The sequence below is a fragment of the Chaetodon trifascialis genome, chromosome 18, assembly GCF_039877785.1.
Source record: "Chaetodon trifascialis isolate fChaTrf1 chromosome 18, fChaTrf1.hap1, whole genome shotgun sequence".
NCBI lineage: Eukaryota > Metazoa > Chordata > Actinopteri > Chaetodontiformes > Chaetodontidae > Chaetodon > Chaetodon trifascialis.
Window position 1 is genome coordinate 20588517 of NC_092073.1, and position 21701 is coordinate 20610217.

At 45.7% G+C, this 21701-nt stretch overlaps 4 protein-coding genes across 9 annotated transcripts in view; 1 reads left to right on the forward strand and 3 right to left on the reverse strand.

Annotated features, from left to right (window-relative positions):
- LOC139346820 (A-type potassium channel modulatory protein DPP6-like) overlaps nucleotides 1–9455 on the forward strand; it is a 182396-nt gene extending 172941 nt beyond the window's left edge. For all 5 annotated transcript variants that reach the window (XM_070986130.1, XM_070986131.1, XM_070986133.1 and 2 more), the window contains 10 exons: nucleotides 777–848; nucleotides 2513–2620; nucleotides 3118–3187; nucleotides 3930–4124; nucleotides 4417–4471; nucleotides 4568–4667; nucleotides 5341–5399; nucleotides 5489–5561; nucleotides 5650–5723; nucleotides 7167–9455. In XM_070986130.1, coding sequence (XP_070842231.1) covers nucleotides 777–848; nucleotides 2513–2620; nucleotides 3118–3187; nucleotides 3930–4124; nucleotides 4417–4471; nucleotides 4568–4667; nucleotides 5341–5399; nucleotides 5489–5561; nucleotides 5650–5723; nucleotides 7167–7316 — 956 coding nt within the window. In that variant the 3' untranslated portion in view covers nucleotides 7317–9455. The remainder of the gene's footprint in view (nucleotides 1–776; nucleotides 849–2512; nucleotides 2621–3117; nucleotides 3188–3929; nucleotides 4125–4416; nucleotides 4472–4567; nucleotides 4668–5340; nucleotides 5400–5488; nucleotides 5562–5649; nucleotides 5724–7166) is intronic.
- A 270-nt stretch (nucleotides 9456–9725) lies between these two features.
- Nucleotides 9726–21701, reverse strand: part of ggh (gamma-glutamyl hydrolase (conjugase, folylpolygammaglutamyl hydrolase)) — a 37781-nt gene continuing 25805 nt past the window's right edge. Inside the window, exons 2-10 of one of the 2 annotated variants that reach the window (XM_070986137.1) lie at nucleotides 12771–12882; nucleotides 12468–12576; nucleotides 12309–12359; nucleotides 11608–11692; nucleotides 11395–11533; nucleotides 10883–10989; nucleotides 10678–10768; nucleotides 10462–10596; nucleotides 9726–10379 (exon numbers count right to left, since the gene is read on the reverse strand). In XM_070986137.1, coding sequence (XP_070842238.1) covers nucleotides 10261–10379; nucleotides 10462–10596; nucleotides 10678–10768; nucleotides 10883–10989; nucleotides 11395–11533; nucleotides 11608–11692; nucleotides 12309–12359; nucleotides 12468–12576; nucleotides 12771–12852 — 918 coding nt within the window. In that variant the 5' untranslated portion in view covers nucleotides 12853–12882 and the 3' untranslated portion in view covers nucleotides 9726–10260. Of the gene's footprint in view, nucleotides 10380–10461; nucleotides 10597–10677; nucleotides 10769–10882; nucleotides 10990–11394; nucleotides 11534–11607; nucleotides 11693–12308; nucleotides 12360–12467; nucleotides 12577–12770; nucleotides 12932–21701 lie in introns of those variants that run through there. The other variant, XM_070986136.1, reaches the window with a different exon arrangement.
- Nucleotides 13876–14974, reverse strand: LOC139346823 (apolipoprotein D-like). The gene is made up of 4 exons (XM_070986138.1): nucleotides 14960–14974; nucleotides 14615–14841; nucleotides 14400–14488; nucleotides 13876–14111 (listed from the first exon to the last, which is right to left on the reverse strand). The coding sequence occupies exons 1-4, from the start codon at nucleotides 14972–14974 to the stop codon at nucleotides 13876–13878; spliced, it is 567 nt and encodes a 188-aa protein (XP_070842239.1).
- The window catches only part of LOC139346824 (collagen alpha-1(XVIII) chain-like), a 52415-nt gene continuing 46685 nt past the window's right edge, over nucleotides 15972–21701 (reverse strand). The window contains exons 31-45 of the mRNA XM_070986139.1: nucleotides 21407–21463; nucleotides 21170–21229; nucleotides 20999–21040; nucleotides 20268–20295; nucleotides 20083–20151; nucleotides 19573–19598; nucleotides 19370–19468; nucleotides 19127–19280; nucleotides 18763–18836; nucleotides 18546–18674; nucleotides 18408–18455; nucleotides 18230–18292; nucleotides 17871–18068; nucleotides 17630–17745; nucleotides 15972–17363 (exon numbers count right to left, since the gene is read on the reverse strand). Coding sequence (XP_070842240.1) covers nucleotides 17162–17363; nucleotides 17630–17745; nucleotides 17871–18068; nucleotides 18230–18292; nucleotides 18408–18455; nucleotides 18546–18674; nucleotides 18763–18836; nucleotides 19127–19280; nucleotides 19370–19468; nucleotides 19573–19598; nucleotides 20083–20151; nucleotides 20268–20295; nucleotides 20999–21040; nucleotides 21170–21229; nucleotides 21407–21463 — 1365 coding nt within the window. The 3' untranslated portion in view covers nucleotides 15972–17161. The remainder of the gene's footprint in view (nucleotides 17364–17629; nucleotides 17746–17870; nucleotides 18069–18229; nucleotides 18293–18407; nucleotides 18456–18545; nucleotides 18675–18762; nucleotides 18837–19126; nucleotides 19281–19369; nucleotides 19469–19572; nucleotides 19599–20082; nucleotides 20152–20267; nucleotides 20296–20998; nucleotides 21041–21169; nucleotides 21230–21406; nucleotides 21464–21701) is intronic.

Sequence of the window (21701 nt, forward strand, 5' to 3'; positions counted from 1 at the left end):
GTGCCTCTTCCCTCCACCTTTGATCCAAATATGATGTGCTGGGCATGACAATACCAAGAGAAGAGCACAGCTTTCAGGCTGCTGCAGAAACAAAGGCCAGGAGACTCAGGAAGAGGCGGCTTTCATGTTTCTGGGATTCAGCGCGAAGCCGCGCAGCGTCAATATTTAACGGCTGATCCCTCGCTTCTGCGTCAGTCCCCTCTGAACCTTCTGCAAGCGATCGTCACTGAAATCCAGACAGATCGAGCAGAGGGCGACCATCAAACCCCAGCAATCACCGGTCGTGCACCCCATGCATTTGTAATCCAGCACTCTGCTCAGAGTCCGCCTGGAGGAGTCTAAGTGACGAGGTTATGATATCATTACCACAAGGAGAGCGAGCGGGAGGGAGGGAGGCTGGCTGGTGCGTTTCCCACCATACCAAACCACAGCGTTCCCAATTTGCTAAGTGCATCAATCACTTCATCTGCCGTCCCTCCTCCCTCCCATTTGAGGTTTGAAGGCTTCAGTTTGAGGGACTTTGCCTCTGTTTGTTGCCTGGATATGGAAAAGCTATTTCAGCTGCTGCGTTAGATAAATCTGATAAGCAAAGAATCTTTGTTTGACAGACAAAAGATCTGGGACGTCGCTTTGACATCATGGTGCATTTACTGATGAGCACAGACAAACAAAACTGAAACTAGAGCTTTTTCCCCGTTTGTCGCCGCGTCAGCGTCATGTGATGCTCAGATATGAATCTGTGACAGAAATCTTAGACCCTCTCATTGTCTCTTCAGGCCGGGACATCCCGTTTGTTGCCATTTACAAGACGCAGAGAGACGGAGAAAGTCAGACGCAGGACCGGGAGAGTGAGTATCTCCACCAGCTGAATCCCACATTTGCATTTACAAGACTGTGAATTATGTTAAAGACATTACGAGCGACCTTGTGACGCAGCGGCGTAACGCCTACGCTGAAAACGACCTTGTCGAGCGAGGACGGGAGCGTTTGTGTCGCGGCGCAGAATGACCACCTGAGTCACTGTTTGTCTACAGGCCAAGTTGCTGCATAATGGCAGTAATCACATTACTCCTCACAATGGATGTCCTCATTAAATTATGACCTGCCTGGCGGCTGCATCAGCATACTGTAATGTGATCACTACAGTGTGTGTGTGTGTGTGTGTGTGTGTGTGTGTGTGTGTGTGTGTGTGTGTGTGTGTGTGTGTGTGAATGATGGTCATGAAGTATGCAAAGAGTCACATAATATCAGATCATGCAATAGGCTGCACTTGAGCAAAATGCTAACAGCATGCTAACATGCTCGCAATGCATGTTAGCATTGAGCAGGTTCAGTGTTAGCCGTGCTCGCCTGCTAAACTTGAGCACAGTGCTGTAGCATTATTAGCATGTTGGCATGCTCACATTTGCTGAGGACAAAGTGCAGCAGTGGCTGATGGGATTAACAAACTTAAGGACTAAACTTTGGTGGCAATAGATGACTAATTATGAGACGACAATCATTTAAATCTGAAAACCAGATTTCACAGCAGTGCGTCCACCAGCTGCCGCTGCTGCTTCAGAATAAACTCAAGTGCTCGACCGGCTGACATCACCATTCCTTGAGTCATGCTTTTAATTTTTAATGGGATACGAGGCCACGATCGACACAATAACGATGTGCTTTGTATGCGATGAAGACTTTACGCCGAGCAGCGGCAGAATTGAGGTCGTATCAGAGGCTGTGCGTGCATACTGAAACAGTCAGATCAGAAAGTCAGTAATCCTGACAGAACTCCTCTTCTTCTTCTCCTAATTGAAGTTTTCCTCCGTCAGCCCGGCGGGTTTTATCTGAGTTTGTCAGTGCCGGCAGCTCTGGCCTGTGGAGTTCCCTCCTGGATGCTGCTTTTTGACCGCTTGCACAAACCAATCCCGAGCATGCACCGCTGGCTGCATCCTCTTTGACTGCAGCAGTCGAGGGCGATGAGTTCGAGCTGCACCAGCCAGCCGGCGCCGCTGAATAAGTACAGCTGCTTCCCTTTTCAGGACAGCCTCCTGAGACGTGAAGTTTGCTTTAAGCGAATCCAGGTCACAGTCCAGGTTTCAGCTGCAGTCGTGTCTGCTCTTCTTCTGCTTTGCATTTTGCTGGAGTTCATGCTTTGGGGGATGAGCGGCTCTGATGCTGCGTGGAGCTGCTTTCTTCTCTGAATTTTAAAGCTGACGGCGAAATCTGTATTTCTACAGCAAATCATCAAAAAATGAATAATGTATTTCAGTACACCAGGATAACCTTCTAACTATTAAAGCTGACAGTCTTAATCTGTTTATTAAAAAGAAATTACAAATCAACTCATTTAATGATCACATGTTCACATTGAATCAATTCTCCAGTCAGAAAAAGGTTCAAAGAGTCAAAAGTAAATGAATGCAATTTAAAAAGTCTTTTTGACGACAGATTTGCATAAAACGAGTGTTTTTGTGACATTTAAAACTCCTGTAAACTGCTGACTTTAACTTTAATCATGTGTCTGCAGGTATCGCAGAGGTGCATCAGCTGGAGACTAACGAGAACCTGAGGCTGACCCTGGAGTCCATGCAGATGCCCATAGTGGAGTACAAGGAGATCAACATGGACGACTACAGTATGTGTCACAAAGTCCACGTCTGCCAATAAGTTGAAAAGACACTTTACATTAGCTTCTCACATACGAAGTGACGGCCAAACATTTTGGCCTGTGAACGCTCAAAACGAAGCAGTTTGTATACGAGAATCAGCTCAAACTCTTATTTTTCAGTTTGAATTACTGTATTTTAGAGCTAAAACTATCCAATATTTGAGAAGAAAACAAGGATTAACTTCATTTTGTGCAGCAGTTTTCTATCCTGTCAATCATTTTCCATCCTGGGTGGACTGTAAACAGTCACATTTTAACTATATTATAATCTAGAAACACATTAATTTGGCTTCCGCGTCTTGTAAGATGAGGCTCTTCACTCCTGACATCACACTGTACTATCATTTTTATCATACTTAATGTGTAATTGCTAAGTATGACTACAGATATATACAGTTCAATATTCATGTATTCTATATTGTTTTTAGTTTGGACAACAGTTTGTCTGTTTGTCTCCGCTGCAGCTTTGTCCATGCAGATCCTCAAACCCGCCGGCTTCGTGGACACGTCGCACTACCCGCTCCTCCTGCTCGTGTATGTATGAGCGTGTTTCCACACACTCTTATGTCCAGCACATGCGGTGCACACACACTCAAACGAAGGAAAGTGTGTGTGCATTAGGGGCTGACTCCTCCTCAGTGAGACTTCCTGGACGGAGTCTTAATCAGGCGTATTAATCTGAAGACGTGCTGCTTCGTCCTCGACTCGAGCTGGATAATAATTACACAGTGAGCGAGAGAACGTGGCCTCCTGCCTCCTCTTCATCAGCGTTTCTGTCCTCAGGCCTTTCATTGTTTTCACTCTGCAGCTTTTCAGAGTTCAGACTGCAGATTTCAGAAAAAAACAACCATGTTTCCCTTTTTTCCAGTCTTATGAAATCATGACTTAGCACTTTCTCTTTCAGCGTTCCTCTCAGGCTGCAGCTCAGCGAGCAGCGGCTCATATTTAATTTTAAAATATATCAAATTTGCTTTGGATGTTTTTCTTCTTTCTTTCAATAACGGCAGTTTTAACACTGATAAAAAGAGCATAATTCAGACTCCAAAAGAAGAAGAATTAAATATTAAAGCTTTCATTTAGTCGATGTTCCCTCAGTGTGGCCTGACAGGGAATACCGCTGAACTCTTTCCTCCAAATACTCTTCAGGAAAATGACCTGAGATCATGATGAACACAACCTCTGCAGCCTGCTCCGTGCTTAGATTGAGCGGGTTTAAACTGTGATTCGTCAGTCAGCTGATGTTCTGACAGTAACCGCTGTGCTCGTGTCCGCGCAGCGACGGGACGCCCGGCGGCCAGACGGTGGCGGAGCGCTTTCAGATGGACTGGGCCACGGTGCTGGTGAGCAGCTTCGGCGTCATCGTGGTGCGCTGCGACGGGCGAGGCAGCGGCTTCCAGGGCACCAACCTGCTGCACCGCATCCAGAAGAAGCTGGGCGTGTTCGAGGAGCAGGATCAGAAGGACGCACTCAAGTACGATGAGTTTCCGCCTCACCATGGCAGATGTTAGAGCTATAAATAGCTACTTGGCTCCCATAAAGTTGCTTTAGCAGGATTTAAGCAGCACTTCTATTATAAATGGTGCTTTCCAAACACCAGGTTGTTCCAAAGCTGAGAGCTGCACAGCGAACAGGCCTCACCCTGCACATCTCAGAGGCCTTTCAGGACAATAAAAGCACCTCATGTTCAGAGTTAGCTCCAGCTGCAGAGGTGAGACAACACAGAAACGTTCCTCCTAACTAACACTGATGTTTCTCTCTTGCAGTTTTATTTTGAAAGAGCCTTACATTGACAAAACCAGAGTTGGAGCTTTTGGAAAGGTGAGAGCAGCGTCAGTGAATGCTCGGATTATCGCGTCAGGCTGCAGCGATCTGTTCCACCTTATCTGAATTTCCTCTGCTTGTGTTGCACCTCAGGTGTACGGCGGCTATGTGACCAGCCTGCTGGTCAGCGGCGAGGAATCCCCGGTGAAGTGCGGCGCCGTCCTCTCGCCCATCACCGACTTTGAGCTGTACGGTAAGCTGTGATTTTTGTCGGCTGTGTAGTTCGGCCCCGCTGCATGTGGTAAACAAACACAGAATCTCCGTACGATCACTCGGGCTCAGGGAGGACGCATTCGAACGGAAAAAGACGGGCGGAGATTGCAAGTCTAGCACCTTCACCCCTGCAGCTGGGAGTTACTTCAGTGACTGTGTAAAACGTGTGTGAGGGAGGGAAGAGATACGCTTGTACACCTTATCAGTGTGATGGCGCAGATACACCTTAGAACCCAATCACACCAGCAGCGGGCAAAGTTAACCGGCGCAGCCTCACCTCCGCCACCGCGGGAATAAAACGTGTGAAATGTAGAATTGGGAGGGAGCGACGCCGAGCGAGATACGCTGCTCTCGTAGCTGCGCCGAGACAGGAAACTGCAAATTAAGGAGGAGCCGGGCGCCGCGGTGTGACTGATTTGCCATCTATTTGATTTCTCTCGCTTTGCCGGAGGGGTGAGAGACGCTGTGACACTGCAGGAGTTTGGAATTGCAAATGAAGGCGGTCCACAACAGCTGCGACACCAAAGAGTGTAGATGGCTGAATATGTTTGAATATGGAGGAAGAAACCTGGAAGAGGTGCTTGTTTTGTTGGTCTGAATGTGAAGTCTTGACGTCAAAGTGGCGTGCTAATGAAACTCTCTCCCCCCTGCAGCCTCCGCCTTTTCAGAGAGGTATCTGGGACTGCCCAAGCCTGACCCCAGAGCGTACACAGTAAGCCCTGATAGCGGTTATGCTTCATTTGGGATCATTATTCCAGAATGGTTGAATCTAACATGTCGCTGTGTGTCGTTCCTCCTCAGATGGCCAATTTAGCTCACAGAGCGTCTCAGTTCATGGATAAGAAGTTTCTGATTATCCATCCGACAGCTGACGGTAGGTCAGTTTTTAGTTTCTTAAATCTCATGAAGCAAAAAGGTGTTCTGTTCCTCACTTTGGCCTCGCTCTTGTTATGTTTTCCCAGAGAAAGTCCACTTCCAGCACACAGCCAAGTTCATCGCCCAGCTCATCAATGAAAAGGCCAACTACACCTTACAGGTGCGTGCTTTGCTTTCACTCTGTAAGCTGATCCAGCTTCTCCGCCCGTCTTCCCTCGCCTGGTTCGCTTCTCCTGCAACCTCTGGGAGCTTTGTGATCCCAGCGGGCGCCGCAGCAGGCGGAGGATTAGCCCTCACAATGCCTCCATTCCACATAATGAGATTATGAGACCTTCTCGGGCATCCTGCGTTAACACCAGGACTAATCCAATTAAGACGCGATGTATGGCAGCTGAGCGTTCATCGAGCTCATTGCTGCGCACACGTGCATTCACCTGCTTCCTCCACAGGTTTCAGGTCATCCTGTATTAACATGTTCCAATTAATTAATTATAGTTTTCTTTTTTAGAATCATTTAAATGATATATTATGATTTTCTGAACAAAACCGTCATCGGTCTTTTTCTGACATTTCACAGACTAAATGATTAATAAACTGATACTCGACAGATTAACTGATAGTTAAAATAACTGCTGCTTGCAGGCCTACACTAATTTTATGATGCCTGATGTACTCTGAGATGAATAAAGTTCAGTCACACTCTAATATTACAGGATGTATAGTTCAACGGTCACAGGGGCCGTTTGTCTGCATTGATCACTTTTACTTACTTTATCTTTTCCTGATTACACTTTTCAGTGCAGGACTTTTACCTCTACCGTATTTTTTACAGTGTGGTATCAGGGCTTTAACTAAAGGATGTGAGCTCTTCTTCCATCACAGGTTGCAGCTCGTTAACATTTTACTCATGTTAGTTTCGGGTCTCAGTCATGAATTTGGAATAAACACAAAAATCTGTGTTTGTAGAATAGTTCCTTCAACGTACAGGGAATACTTTCCATCACTGTTTACTGTGTACTCAGGGACAAGAAAAGTCATGCATTTACATTTTTACTTAAGTAAAAGTACAAAGGTATTACCGTGATAAGGCATTTTGAGGAGTCTATCATATTATCTGGATTATAGTTATTGTTGTATTGACATGTCTCTCACTTTAATATTAAAGCTGATAAATTTGGTTTAAATACTTTATAGAGTTTATCTGCTGGGTAGTTTGTGAATTTCCACTAAGGGATCAATGAAGTTTTATCTTAATCTATAATCACATCTTATAATTTTGTTGATAATATTTTTCATTATTAAACTATTAGAGATATCAAATGTAATGGAGTAAATATTTGCCTTTGAAGTGTAGCGAAGTAGAAGTATTAAGTAGCAGAAATGGAAATACTCAAGTACGAGTACTTCATATTGTACTTGTGTAAATGTACTTGCCATACTCTCGACCCTAAACGTGAGATTAAAGGTTCATGAAGCGTCCTCTAGTTTTAGTGTAATAACAGTTCTGCATCCTTCGCTCTGAACATGTTGAGCTGTGATTGGTGGATTAGCTTCTGGTCCATGTGACCGTAACCAGCGTGTCACTGTTGTGTGTGCGCCTCAGATCTACCCGGACGAAGGCCACTTCATCCACAGCGAGGCCACACGGCAGCACCTCAGCCAGTCCCTGGTCAACTTCTTCGAGGAATGCTTCAGGCTACCGGAGATCGTGTTCGAGGAGGCGCTGGAGGAGGAGAGCGAAGACGAGGGTTAGCCCGGCCTCCGGCGGCCCGCGCCTCCCGGATCCTCCCCATCCATGTTTCGCCCGCCCCGACCTCCATCCCGTCCCCGTGCCCAAGCACAACACTGGCATCCAGCTGTCCACGATATGCAACTGTCACCCGTCCTTGCTCGGTTTGATTTGGACTCCTCGTGTCCGCATGCTGAACCTGAGACTGCCTCTCCAGCAGACGACAGATCCGCCGCCATCCTCCCACCCTCCGCCCGAACGGCCCGCCGCAGCGCCCGACCCCACGTTTTGGAATACACTGACGGATTTAACAGGAAGCAGCCTCCCTCACGGCGGGACGGACCGGCTCCTCCGCAGCGGCGGCGGGAAAGCGTCAGCTCTCACGCAGACTTTGAAGCTGTGAGGAGAAGGAACACCTGATAGCACACACCTGGCGGGCTTGTATATTACTGAACCCGGACGCATGGCGACAAACTGTTCATGACGGCGTCTGGACGCGCGGATACAGGAAACGCTCCTCTTTTTAAAGTGGTGAAGAACTTTCATGTTGGACTGTGGTTGTGTCTAGTATGTAAAATAGCACACGAGCATTCACTCGGCCGTTACGGATCGATTTTCTTTCATTGTCATGACATTGGCTTCATCTTGTAGCTTCATTTTATGTATTTCGGCAGAATTCTCTTAAAAAAAGAAAAAAGCGCCATGTTTTTTTTTTTTTTTATTTTAACGTTCGCTTGAGCCAGTTTTATCGGACACAGAAGCATCTTGTTGTTTTGGTCACTGTGCCTTACTTTGTCAGAACACACCCTGCTGTGGGAGTACATGTACGAACTACAACAAGGCCAATTTTATAAGAACAGTTTTACCTTTTGGCTAATGAGCTTATTCCTGTTGTCGCGTCAGATGAGAAGTTTCCAAGCTCATGTTGTTTAATACGGAGCAGCTGGTTAGCTTAGCTTAGCTTAGCTTAGCGTAAAGACTGGGAGCGGAGGGAAAAGTTAGCCTAGCTCACTAGTAGCACATTAAACTGTAAGCGTACCTCATAAAAACTCTGTGGTTGCCGTGGTTTTATGGGGGTTATGACCTGGACTACTTCTCGGCCGGGAGCAGTGACTTCCTGGAGCTAGGCTAGCTGTTTTCCCTCTGCTTCCAGTCTTTATGCTAAGCTGTGCTAACCCAGATAGCGGAATCAACCTTTTCACCTAACGCTCAGCAAGAAAGCGAATAAGCATATTTCCCAAAATGGCAGCTATTGTTTCAAAGCTACAGCCTGAAATCGATCGTTATTAGAATCAACGATGAGAGCTACTTTCAGCTAATACTCGACTGAGCACCAGAAGGGATTTTCAAGTTTCACAGCTAAAAACGAACCACTTTCTGGAGCCCAATGACATTATGACACCAAGCTACAGTGTACAGAGCCTGCATGCGTCATTGCTAGCAAGATTTTTAAGACCGGTGGGTGAAGAACATTTGCAGCCAGCGCTAAGACCGCAGTTTGTTATTGAAACTCGTAAATCAGTGAATACATTGATCAAGGCTGAAGGCAAGAAACCATGAGGATTAACGTTACACCCCGAGAAGAGCTGTATTTGTATATAAGAGTAAGAAACTGTGTTAGCCGACGAAGACGCGCCGACACGGATGAAGAATTCTCCAGGCACAAGTTTAATTTTCCATTTTTTTATTTGAATAGCCATTTGTGTTGCGTTTCAGTGCATGTTGAGAGGTTATTTGCGGCACTATCCCTGATCGCTCAGCTCCACGTGGTAATTTTTGACATCTTGAATGTTCCTTACTGGACTGCATTAATTACATTTCCAGTAGTATCGTGATTGAGATCCCAGTCTCGTCAGCTTGATGTGTAAATGTTATTCAAATATCATTTTATTCTAAAAAAAAAAGAGAAAAAAAACTATATTACCTGAGTGTTATTTGTGCATAAAGCATTTTGGAAGTTACATCTGACGACTCATTTCTGTTCTCCTGTTGCTGTCCTTGAACGTGGACGAACGTGGACTCTGCAGCGTCGGACTTTCTTGCCAGCGGTCGAGGACTTTTTCCAGACGCTTCACTTTGTTATCCAAAGCATAGAAGGGGATTAATGTCAGACTGTGGCATGAAGGTAAATGTTAGAATTAAAAAAATAGATATTTTATCAGCCTTCGGTGTTTTTGGCTCATCTGTTTTGTTGCTCTTGTGAGTATTAAAGCTGTGTTCTTTATTTTTGGCCACTAGGGGGCAGCGGACGAGCAGACATGTTATCACTGTACGATATAAAGCTGTTACTTGTTATCAAACGGTGGCTTACTTCCTCGCAGACTCACAGCAACGCTCACCTGGAGTCATGTTTTTGGTGACCCGCTGAATGAAGTCCAGCGTTCACTCTGTTTTGGTCTCCAATAAATCCTGAGAGGAACATTCTGGCTCTGTGCTCGTTAAATGCTTCGCTGTGCTCACCTGCTGGCTGCTGCGTCAAGTTCATCTGAGCGTTTTTGGGTAAAAACACCTGCCGACTGGAAGCGGGTTCAATGACAGCTTTCCGACCGGAAAACCAACACAAGAAGCCTTTTTTTACATGCAGTATTAATGGAAAAATATTGATTGGTGCAGCTTTTAATGTGTATTTCCTCATTGAAATGCAGCAGCTTTATGTTGGTAATTGCACCATGAAGACGTAGACCATAAAGATCCAAATGGTGAAGGCGAAATGTTCATTTCCTGTAATAAAACTGAATTACTCAGCTGTGAACTCAGCCACAGCAGCCCCGAAACACGATTCAACATTTTTTACATCCTGCCCTGCATCAAGCTTCAGGCTGCATCTATAAATCTGTCCCGCTTCCACCTCACAGCGCTTTATTCGAAAGACGGAGCGCAAAGCGAAATCAAACACGGCAAATTATCCGCAAATGTTCGCAAGTGGCATGACTGAGACAGCGAATCAGCCGCCGAGAAGGAAGATGAATTAGAAGAAATAGATCTGCTCGAAGGCGCTGTTAAGTCCGGTGTAGACAGGACTGTAGTTGTAGATCAGCGCTTTGCGCTCCTCCGCCTCGGACTCAAAGCTGTGCGAGTTCTTCCTGGCTGTAAAGACAGAAAACAAAACAAGGTTCACACAGAGACTCCGCCGAGCAGCCGAAGAACCAAACACGACGAGTGTTCGCACCTTCACTGACGAAGAACTCGGCCATGTAGAAGGTGGTCTTGACGGCTGACGGCGAGTGTGGGATGTACGGCCTCGTCCACTCGAACGCATTCTTCTCCGGGTGCCACTGCGTCCCGTAAATGGGGTAATCGTACGCTGCAGAGAGGCGAGGGAGGAGAGCGTCGTTACAAATGCTTTTTAAGCCTTTTGGCTGATGCTGCATTGTAACTAGCGCACCTTCCACCGTTGACACGAACTCTGTGTTTCCATCCGTGTTAGTGGAGAGAACTTTGTAGAAGCTCTTCAGATCCTCATTTGTGTTGTAAGTCTGAAAGGAAGCACCAGAAAGCAGAGTGGAGGTTAACTATATACTATATAATCTGAGAGTCATGCTATTGACTGAGGCCTTTTCTCATCATAACATCACCACAGGATGACGCACCAACATGGCCACACTCCACTTGTGAGAGTTTTCTGTCAGCGGCTGAGAGGCCAGATCCTCCATGAGCTCAGCTGGGAAGCCTTTAAACATCCTGCTGTCTTTGGCCTCTGGGGACGAGTCGCGACATTATGATCATTATTTTAAAACAAATGTGCACATTTTCATAAGATAGTTATCCTGCAAAGTACAACTCTGCAGCTGCAACCTTAACATGGAACCTGATCAAATAGAAGTCTCCTAAAACTTTGTAAAATGAGCAAAACTGCAGCACTAAAATGGAGATAATGCAGTGTTCAGCAGAAAATCAGGTGGAGCTTGTGGCTATAACCAGGCATAATCAGACATAACTAGTTCTGCTCATGTTAATTAAAAGCAAACATTTCCTAACAATCCAAAGTTAAGTCTTGTTCTTGGACTGTCAGAGCTGCAGGTGTCAGTATTCATGCTGCTGATTTAACGTTAAGACTTGTCTCTCAGGGATCAGTCGTAGGTGTGTTCAGACAAAGACGAACCGTCGGTGAAGTTCAGCGGCAGCGGCACGCCGCTCGTATTGGTGTATGACAGGATGGACTTCCCGCTCGTCAAATAGGTCAGCTGCTCAAATCCCAGACAGGTGCCCCACACGGGGAAGTAGTCGCCTCTCTTGTTGGCCTGAAACATCACATCCAGCATGCAGCGTCACCCAGCATCGACACACCGTAACATACTTACTGCCGTTTCTTTACCTCTAAAGCCAGCTCATAGAAGATTTTTGCGGCCCTTTCGTAGCCAGACGAGATGATGCTGACGCCTCCGCCCGGGAAGAGGATCCTGTTAACAAAGACTGAGTCACGATTTGCAAAGAAACACTGAATAAAATGTTCAGTTTTTTTCAAAGGGGGTGGACAAAATAACAGGAAACCTGACTGTGTGATGTGCCTGCAGCCTTCAGACGAGTTTGAACTCAAGACTTTTGCTTTACAGCTTTGCACATTACAGATTATATCACATTATATGTGCCTGCAATTAAGGTTTTGCAGTGGCTGATAAGTGGAGCAGAATTACGCAATGTGGCGAGGGTTAAAGTCCTGAAGAGCAAATCTTTAAAAAAGTTAAATGTAAACTTTTCTGAGACAGACAGGAGTCAATGTCCTGTTGACTCAGCAAATGTTCTGTTAACGTTAAAACAGGTCCTCAAACGCAGCACGGAGTCAATGTTCTGTTGACTCAGCAAATGTTCTGTTAATGTTAAAACAGGTCCTCAAACGCAGCACGGAGGCAATGTTCTGTTGACTCAGCAAATGTTCTGTTAATGTTAAAACAGGTCCTCAAACGCAGCACGGAGTCAATGTTCTGTTGACTCAGCAAATGTTCTGTTAATGTTAAACCAGGTCCTCAAACGCAGCACATAGGCTCTGTCTGATCAACAGTATCGTAACACATTCACCCGTTAATGGAGTTGAACAGTGCCTTATACTCCTCCAGTGTCTGGTTAATCCTGTGAAAATAAGAATAAATGTGTCAGTTCAAACACACAGGTGTTTAATGCGTGTAACACCTGTTCTCAGGTGCTGCAGGTGATCTAGCTTTATAGACACAGACTCACATGACCGGGACAACCCTCGCTCCTGCAGACTCCAGGAATTTAACGTAAGAGGCAGCGATGATAGATTCTTGATATGGTTTCGGGAAATGGTATTCTTGAGCCAAAACACCTTTTATAAGACAAACACACGCAGTTTTAACACTTACAGGTAGTGACGTGACTCAACAAGTGTGTGTTTTCACAAGCTGTCGCTTTACAGTAACGCTCGTTAGCTAGCTGTTAGTTGACTTTAGCCTTCAGTGTCTTCTAAATGTAAGCTAGCTTAACTGACTGTTAGAGTGAATAACGCGTTAATAAACTGACCAATGATGGGTCTGTCATTTCTGTTGGCCGAGGAACAAAACGAAAGGCACGAGAGACAAATACAAAACAATAACAGCGTCATTTTTCTCCGACTAAAACCAAACGTAGTTCGCTCGAATTTCGCCACCTCTCCGTCGGCTAGCGATATTATTGTTCACGGCATTTCCGGGATAGCTCCTTCAGAGTAAAAGCATCAAATGAGACCTCTAATATAAACATTACGACACGTTTTTCACCAATAAACGAGTAAACCAGTAACATGCAAACATATCATTATTTTAGATTATTTGTAACATTTTCTACTAATAATTTCAATTAATTGATTTAACGTTGGGCTGCACGGTGGCGCAGCAGGTAGTGCGCGTGCCTCACAGCAAGAAGGTTGCCGGTTCGATCCCCGGGTCAGGCGGGGGCCTCTCTGTGTGAAGTTTGCGTGGTTTTCCGGCTTCCTCCCACAGACCAAAAACATGCTCATTAGGTTAATTGATGACTCTAAATTGTCCGTAGGTGTGAATGTGAATGTTTGATTGCATGTGGCCCTGCAATCGGCTGTCGACCGGTTCAGGGTGTACACCGCCTCTCGTCCATTGTAGCTGGGATAGGCTCCAGCCCCCGCAACCCCGAAAGGGATAGGCGGTATAGATAATGGATGTATGGATGGATGGATGGTTTAACGTTAATATGTGTATCTTAATCTGTACCTTTTCCTTTCACTGCTGCTGTGTCAAAACATTCTTCTAAATAACTCTATTTTAATGATTCAGACACATTTTTGGATTGTGACGCATGTGATGTTGGAAAATACATGACTTTTACTTTGCAGTATTTATTCTACTTTTATTTTAAATCGAAAACGGAAGTACTCTCTTGGACAATGACGTAAGATTAATTACGATTTTCTGGACAAACAGCTTCTGCAGTAACACAATCAATAATCAATTTATGGAATAAGTTGCAAGTGAAATTCAGATAGAAATATGTCTTTTTCCCAAAACTTTTATTTTTTTTCATGATGTAAAGAAAAAGTACTCTGCTTTGGGTTTTTACTACAGTTGAAATCAGTCTTTCAGCACTTTGTTCCCGTCTTCATTCCGCTGATGGAACCTCAGCTCATGACATCACATCCTGTCTGGTTGCTCACTGTAAGGAGGTTCACGTCCACACCAGCAGCAGACAGCTTGTCATGTAGCTGGTTGATGAGGTCCTCAGGCAACGCCCGGGTGCGAGCCAGGATCCAGGCGAAGTCAATGTGGAAGAGGCCAAAGTAGTCAGAGCAAGAGTACACCAGAGAGTAGGAGAGGTAGTCTGTGGAGAGCACCCAGTACGGACCGTCTGAAACACCTGGATGCAGGTACAGCAGTCAGACGGCATGCAAGACTTCCAGCATAAACATTTATGTCACCCTCTCACTGTGAGATGAATTTACTTAAAGGTCTAGCATGTGGGATTTAGTGGCATCGAGTGGTGAGGTTGCAGATTGCAGCAGACCTGGTTTGATTAACCTGCGGCCGCACACGTGCTGCACCTCACACTGATGAGTCTCAGCCAGTCAACTGTGGCCAAAGTCAGGTATTCTGTCATGTTATAATGGCAAACACACCGACCCAAACACGTCCACAGTGCATTTACCTTTAAAGAAGCTGACACCCAGAATCGCAGGTTGAGACGAGTTTTTAACTTTGGCGACACCCTCAACTGAGTTCATCTTTCTGTTGGACCTGTACGGAGAAAAGAGACCAATGAAAGACGGATTTCACAATGAATGCAAAATAATCCTTATTTATCACAAATGCAGTGGAGGGTGATGTGTCTGTTAGTGTCATTGTTTTGATGTCACTCCTTACAGCAGCTCTGAATTGCGAACGCTGACCGTCCCATCAGGCAGAAGACTGTACATGGCCTGGTTACACGTCCCTCTCTCAAACATGGCAGGGAGCTTCTCCACCTCGTACCAGGTGCCCATATACTTTGTGATGTTGAAGTCCTCTTGGACAGACGGCCGGGGGCAGTTTCCACGGTGGATAGACTGCGCGTCAGCTGCTGCAGCAGTCAGGAGGAGCACCGACAGGACCTCCACGTCAAAGTTAGAGGAGTTAATGAGCTTAAACTGTCTGCGTCTGTCAGAGGACTGACATGAATAAAATACACTGCAGATTACAAATATACCTTTTAATGAAACATGCAATTACCTGGAGTGCCTTCATGTCCAAGCGTCTGGGAAAACTCACAAAACACGCAAAGGAAAACCTCAACAGACTGAGGTACGAGCACCAGAGCTGCCTTATGTTTCCTCTTTCCATTTTAGACCTTTGGAAGGAGAGTGTTTGAAGAGCTACTGTATATTTGGACAGTTAAACCTTTAACCTGCAGCACAAAAGCAGCTTATCCAAGTATCATGTTCTGTACATTGACTCAAAACATTACACAACTCTGCTGCAAGCGCTGCTACGACGTGGCTACAGAGCAATGAACCTCAAGTTAGCAGCCTTGAACGGAATAATCCACCAAAGAACAGTGTTTTCAATGCGAAATGGTAGAAACGTTTGTGGATAACAGCAGCTGTAATGGGTTCAAAGATTAGGAACAGAGTACAAACATTCACGTTTTAGCCACTGAAATATTACAGCAATGCACACCCTGAAAGAAAGAATCAATCTACATGTTTGTCTGTGCTGTGAGATTTAAAGTGGAGCCCGTCTGTACGTTTAGATCATTATACATGAGCTCATCACAGATCTGTGAGTGGGTTTAGTCTGTATGTTGAACCACAACACTGCAGCACAGAAACAGCAAGAAGTGCTTACAACAATAATGATTCCTAACAGATTTCAGTGCATGTTTACACCTCCAGCAGACGCAGAGCAGCATTAGCTTTCATTTAGAATTATGTTCTTCCTCATCGGACCAATACAAGTCCAACGTTCACTCTTCTGTAAGCCGTTTGGATCTTTAGCTGCTCGACGCTGCACATGCTAATCGGCAACTTAGTCTGCTGTTTGCTGCAGAATCAAGACACCAAGGGAGGCATTACGGGCAAAAAGCATTAATAGTGCATGAAAAGCAGCACTGTGCTGCTTCAGACGTGTTGGAGTTATTCTGTGCACTGGACTGAGAATGAAGCACGAGCAGGGTTATGAAAAGAGAAAACTTTATTCAACAAAGCACCGATTTTTACAGAAAAACACGTGCTCTCACTTTCTTCTTCTAGTATTCTTTTCTTGAAATATTTAGCTTGTTTCAATCGTGTCTCTGCAGTTTGTTTGGACTGTTTTCAACGTTCTCCACAAATCAATAAAGAAAAAAAACTGTACAAAAAATAGAAAAGAGGCAAAAAGTGAGGAGGAACAGTCATTTCACAAACAACGAACGATAAATTACATTCTTAAATTTAATCATCTGATTCCATGTTATGTGCTGTGACGTTATAAATAAATCAATGAGTTTAAATTAAATAGCCTATTGAGAGTTAGAGCTGCTAAGGAGTGAGATCACGAAGATGCCGACGCCGCCTTCGAGGGTGAAAGTGTAGAGCGAGAAAATATTCGTAAAACAAAATACAGTGCATTAAAAATGACTTTGGTGGCAACACTGGCTGTCTGGTCGTCCCGCTGCTGGACGAGGGACGATGAAAGTAAACTTTGAAATGTTTTAAACTCAAAACTCTCCACGACAACCTGTAAACACAACAGTGAAGGAAGCTCTTGATGCTCCGGTCACAAAAGTCTTTGGAAATCGATCATTTGTGAAAATCGCCACGTTTGGGGACGCTCGCCTCCGTCTCTAAATTCAGTCTGAAGAGACAATAAACTTGAAAAAGAGACGTCTTGTCCTCCAGACACCTGGGTGACTGCATGGGAAACAGATGTGTCTGTCCGCTTTCTTTGAGTAAAGGTTAAAGGTGCTGCGTGTATCATTTTAACATTACCGGATCGTCACCACGTTCTCTTTGAGATGTTAGCATCGCACAGGAAGACGCCGTCCGCTGTGCTGCATTCATTTTACATTATGTGCCACCGGGTTTTGATATCAGAGGAAATCTTCTGGGTTACTTTACAAAACAAGGGGACATTTCTTGATCTGGACCACGAACAATCCTCAAAATGATTCCAGTTCCACAGCGTAGCATCAGCTTCATGTTAGCTGACCTTCCCAGATCAAACCCTGGCTGCTTTGCAGGGCCTTTAACGATCTTCCGGCTCCTCAGAGAGAACAGACTGACGTCCTCTTTGTGAACAACTGGGTGTTAAACGTGGTCTTCAAAATGCTACACGTAGCACCAAAGACGCGCTGAAAACGACGTCCTTTGCTAAGAAAGACACTCAAATCTTTTCCCCGAGTGCTGGACGGTGGCGGGATGGGGTCCTTGGTCTTGAGTGGTCTCGGTGGGGAGTTTAAGGGTTTTTGTGGGTCTCGATGCAAAGAACGACGTACTGGTTGGAGCAGCTCCGCGTCTGCTGGCCCAGGAGCTGACCTGAGATCAGGCTCGACGACTGGCCCGCGACAGACATGTGGTCCGTCTGCCACGTCTCGCAGTGTTTGTCCACCACGCGGAGACCCCTGCTGCTGGAGCCGTGCCAGATGCTCTTCTGGGGCCTGACGGGTGGAGGACAGAAAATGTTAATGTGTGGTTCGCAAGCGTTGAGCTACGCCTTAAAAACAATGTCCATTGTCTTCTTCTGTGGTGTGGAAGTCTAGATTCAGACTAAAATCTGGATTTTAAATGTGTCAGTTTAACACATCACAGGGCTTACATGCATGGACTGAAACATGGACTGACTTAAAAGCATGTCCTTGCTGCACTAAAAGACGTGAATATGACAGATTCAGTAACATGGGGACAGACAGGGCTGTTTACTGACCAGAAGGGGTCAGCTAAAACGTCCCGGCCGTCAAAGGAGTAGATGGGTATTTTGGGGTTGATTCGCCCCCCATTGCCGCTGAAAATGGACCGCCAGTTCCTAAACATCACGTCTCCCTAAAAGAAGACAAGTAGTGGGTTAGAAGCAGCCAGACGTTCTGCGTCTGCGGAGGGTTCCTGCATCATAAAAGTTAATCAAAGTAGCTGTTCGACGGTGAAAAACAGCAGAGACGAAGACTTACCCTGAGGTTGGTAACTGGCAGAGTCTCCCGGAAGCCAGGATAGACCACATGGACCAGGTCTTGCCTGTGGGACGAAATGAAGGCGCGGTAGTTGGGAGCCAACCCCATCGCCTTGGCCTGCTCGTAACACATCCGGTCCGCCACGTCGAGTCCCATCATGTCGCCTGAGTGAGGCTGGTTCAAAGCCACCAGGTTGAGCTGGAGGGAGAAGAAGCGACAGACCAAAAGCAAAAACATTTAGTCTGTATTCACGAGTGAAATAAAGAGAACTATGCTGTGAAAACCACATAAGAATAGATATAACTGTAAGTATTTGTTCCATAGATGCTCTAAAGTAATCCAGTCTTATTAACACTCACCCTTTCATTAACTGAACGTACTCTCTCCATCGTGTCTCCTCTTATCTGATATGCAACTCGGGGCTGGATGAACAGTTGAAACAAGATATTCAATGAATAAATAATGCATACACAGGACAACAGTCCACGAGAGCTTATTTTAACGGAACTCAGAGCCTTAAAAATAAGAAATAAGAACCTCATCTTGTGGAATAATGTTGTTGGAGAGGTAGATCAGACTGCCAAGCTGTGGAGACAAGACAGAGAAATCAGGACTGAACGTTACGAAACATGTTAAAGAGTGTTGAATGCACTAAGGATGAGACTTCGTGAGTACCTGGATCTCCTTCCATCCCTGGGGCACCTTGAGGAAGAGACATCCTGTTGCTGTGACGTAGGCCAGAGTTCCCTCTGCATCCCGCAGCGTCTGCTGCATCATGCTCTCACGGGTCGAAAAGGTTTTCAGCTGAACAGCAAAGAAAGAAAAAACTGTCAATGGCATCCTGGTGGATTGTAAGTTCAACAACACAACCAGAGGAGACAGGCTCACTCACAGATGCTGCGCTACCCGAAGGTCCAGGAGGTCCAGGAGGCCCAGGAGGTCCGGGGGGGCCAGCAATGGTCAAAGCTGCCACGACAAAAACGTCTTTTATAGAAGATCATTATGTTTCATCCTATCGGCTCAAAGAATGAGAGCGTAAACTTCATCCTATCTACACTACATTTAGCTGGAATTAGCACTTCTGAAGTCCCGCCCCTTTTCACTCTGTGCTCCAATAACAGTTGAGCAAGCTTCAACTTCCTCCTTCCTGTTAGATATGTGTTTGGCTCATCAGTGTGCAGAGCGTTGTGTTTATGTCATCCCCAAAAACAAAAACAAATTTTGTCCAACGTGAAAATATGACTGATGAGTTGTACCTGAGCCGTATCTGAAGGGAGACGCAGGGGGCCCTGGAGGCCCCGGTGGCCCAGGAGGGCCGACTGGTCCTGGTCTGCCATAGCCTGGACTGCCTGGTGAACCTGGCGTTCCAGGGTGGCCTGGTGGACCAAGCACTGACTCTCCTTTGGGTCCCTGAAATGTTTCAAATAAAGTTATTGATTGCTTTGACATTTTTGTCCTCACAAAGATGATACAGTTGTATCCATGGAAACCTGACTCACCACAAGACCTGGTCTCCCAGGAACGCCTGGTCGCCCAGGAAACCCCACCTCCCCCTTGTCTCCCTTCTCTCCTTTGACGCCCTGGTCGCCTCTTGTCCCCTGTGTTTCCATGCACAGGCAAAGACACACACATAAGACCGGAGTCTGACGGACACGAAGACACCAGAACAAGATTTAAAAGAGCTCTTCAGTGTGAGACTCACCCAGCCGCTCCTGGGAAGAAACGAGTCTAGAGCAGAGGACACAAGGACAGTTAGAAAAGTCCAAAACCTTAGATAACAGACAGTGTAAAGACAATATACTTAATGTTCGACCTCATTAGCTGCATTGGCTTTTGTAAATATCTGCTTATTCTGAATCTGATGCAGCAGCACATTTCAAACACGTGGAACGCTCCAAAAACACCTGTTTGGATCATTCCACAGGTAAGCAGGTTGGTAACAGGTGATAGCATCATGATTGAGTATGAAAGGGGCGTCCTGGAAAGGCTCAGTCATTCACGAGCGAGGACGGAGCGAGGTTCACCACTTTGTGAGCACATGATTGGATGAAGGATCACTTTGTGCTGTCTGTAAGAAGTTTTGCACAGCGTCCAAACTTTGTCGGAGCCGGGGTTTGTAGAGAAAACAAGATAAAATGTCCTTCTGAAGTGTTTTTGTACTAAACATGTTTCCTTTGTGTCTGTGCATCTGGAATCTGAAGTGTTGACTCACTCGGTGGCGCCGGCAGCCCAGGAAGGCCTCTCTCTCCTTTCTCTCCCTTTTGTCCCGTCTGACAGTTACCTTGGAGGAAAAAAAGCCAAACTCTATTATACACATTGCAAGTATGTTAAACTTTCTTGCGCTGCTGCTCTGTAAAGCTGGTCTATAATTGATCTAAGTGAGGTGACCCAACCTACCTGCTACGATGGTTCCATTGGGATTAAGCTGAAATGACAGCACAAACAACAGCTGATGAGAAAAGCTCGTGCTGCTTTCAGAGTAAACATCAGGGCAACGCTTCCCTTATCAAATATTAAATCATCCAATCTGTACTGCTAAAATCTTAATCAACGTGCAAATGACAGTCAGGTTTTCTGTGGATGTGATTTTTGGCGCTACCTCGTGTTTGTTATGGCAAAGAACCTTCACCTCTCCAGACCGGACATGCAGCATGCAGGAATACCTAAGAACCATCCTTGAGCAGTTCTGAGTGATAAAAGGTGAGCTAGTACCAGTGTTACACAGAGAAACATGCACTTTAAACTGGTAAACAGGGGGGAGAGTTGTAAAAGAGACAGGATGACAGAGAGCCTGTGATTAGGTGTGAAAGGCCTCAGCAGACACTTAAATACTGTAGACACATAAAGAAGAAGTTACGAGCTTGCTGAGGTTACTGAAGGTAGCTGGAACCTTAATCACTCGACAGGCCTGTAGAGACAGCAGCTCACTCTTTGGCTATTACAGAGCAAGACATGAAAGAATACAGAGCAGCGGATCTCGCTGACTCCTACAGGCTTTCATTAAAGCCTTCAGGCCACCAGGAGGAAACTGAAGGTACGATTTAGATTACAGACAAAGCAGGAGGATGACAGATGGAGATGAATGACTGAATTTATGGAGTAATACGGCTGCATAGGCAGAAACTTACGGCCATTTTGCAGTGGGGTCTCGGGGGGATGGGGAACACTGTCTTCAGAAACCAGAGGAGGAGAGAGGACAGTGAGCACATCAGCGAATAAACAGGCCCAGTGATGGAGGAGAAATGAGTCACAACAGTGTGTTAATGGATGCATGTGTGTGTGTGTGTGTGGGTGCTTACTCCTTTGGGGCAGTTTAACATTCCTGGGCGGCCCGGCGGGCCAGGGGGGCCGGGAGGACCCTAAAAATAGCAGATGAAGAAGACGAAAACAAGAAGAAAACATTTTAAGTACGGAGGGACTAAAAGGAGAAACAAAGTGACACAAATAAATCCTATTAGTTTCATTTGCAGATTCTCAACCTGCATCTTATTTTCAACATCCAAACATCTTCACGTGCTTTCAGGCGTGGGACTCACCGGCAGGCCCGCAGAGTCCCCGCTCTCTCCCTTTGGTCCCATCAGGCCCGGACGACCCTACGCAGAGAAACATCATCCGAAAGCGTTTAAGTTGCAACAGCAGCAGAAGAATGGCAAGTGAAGATTGGATTAACTTTAATTATGTCCGCGGGGAAATTTGGAATCAGGGTAATTTGTTGACTGAGTCAATGTGTGATTTAATTTAGCGTAGAACTGATCAAACAGCAGGTGTTTCGCGCTTCAGCTGTGGGCTGAGGAGCTTTTCAAAGCACAAGACCAACAATTCTTACTTGAA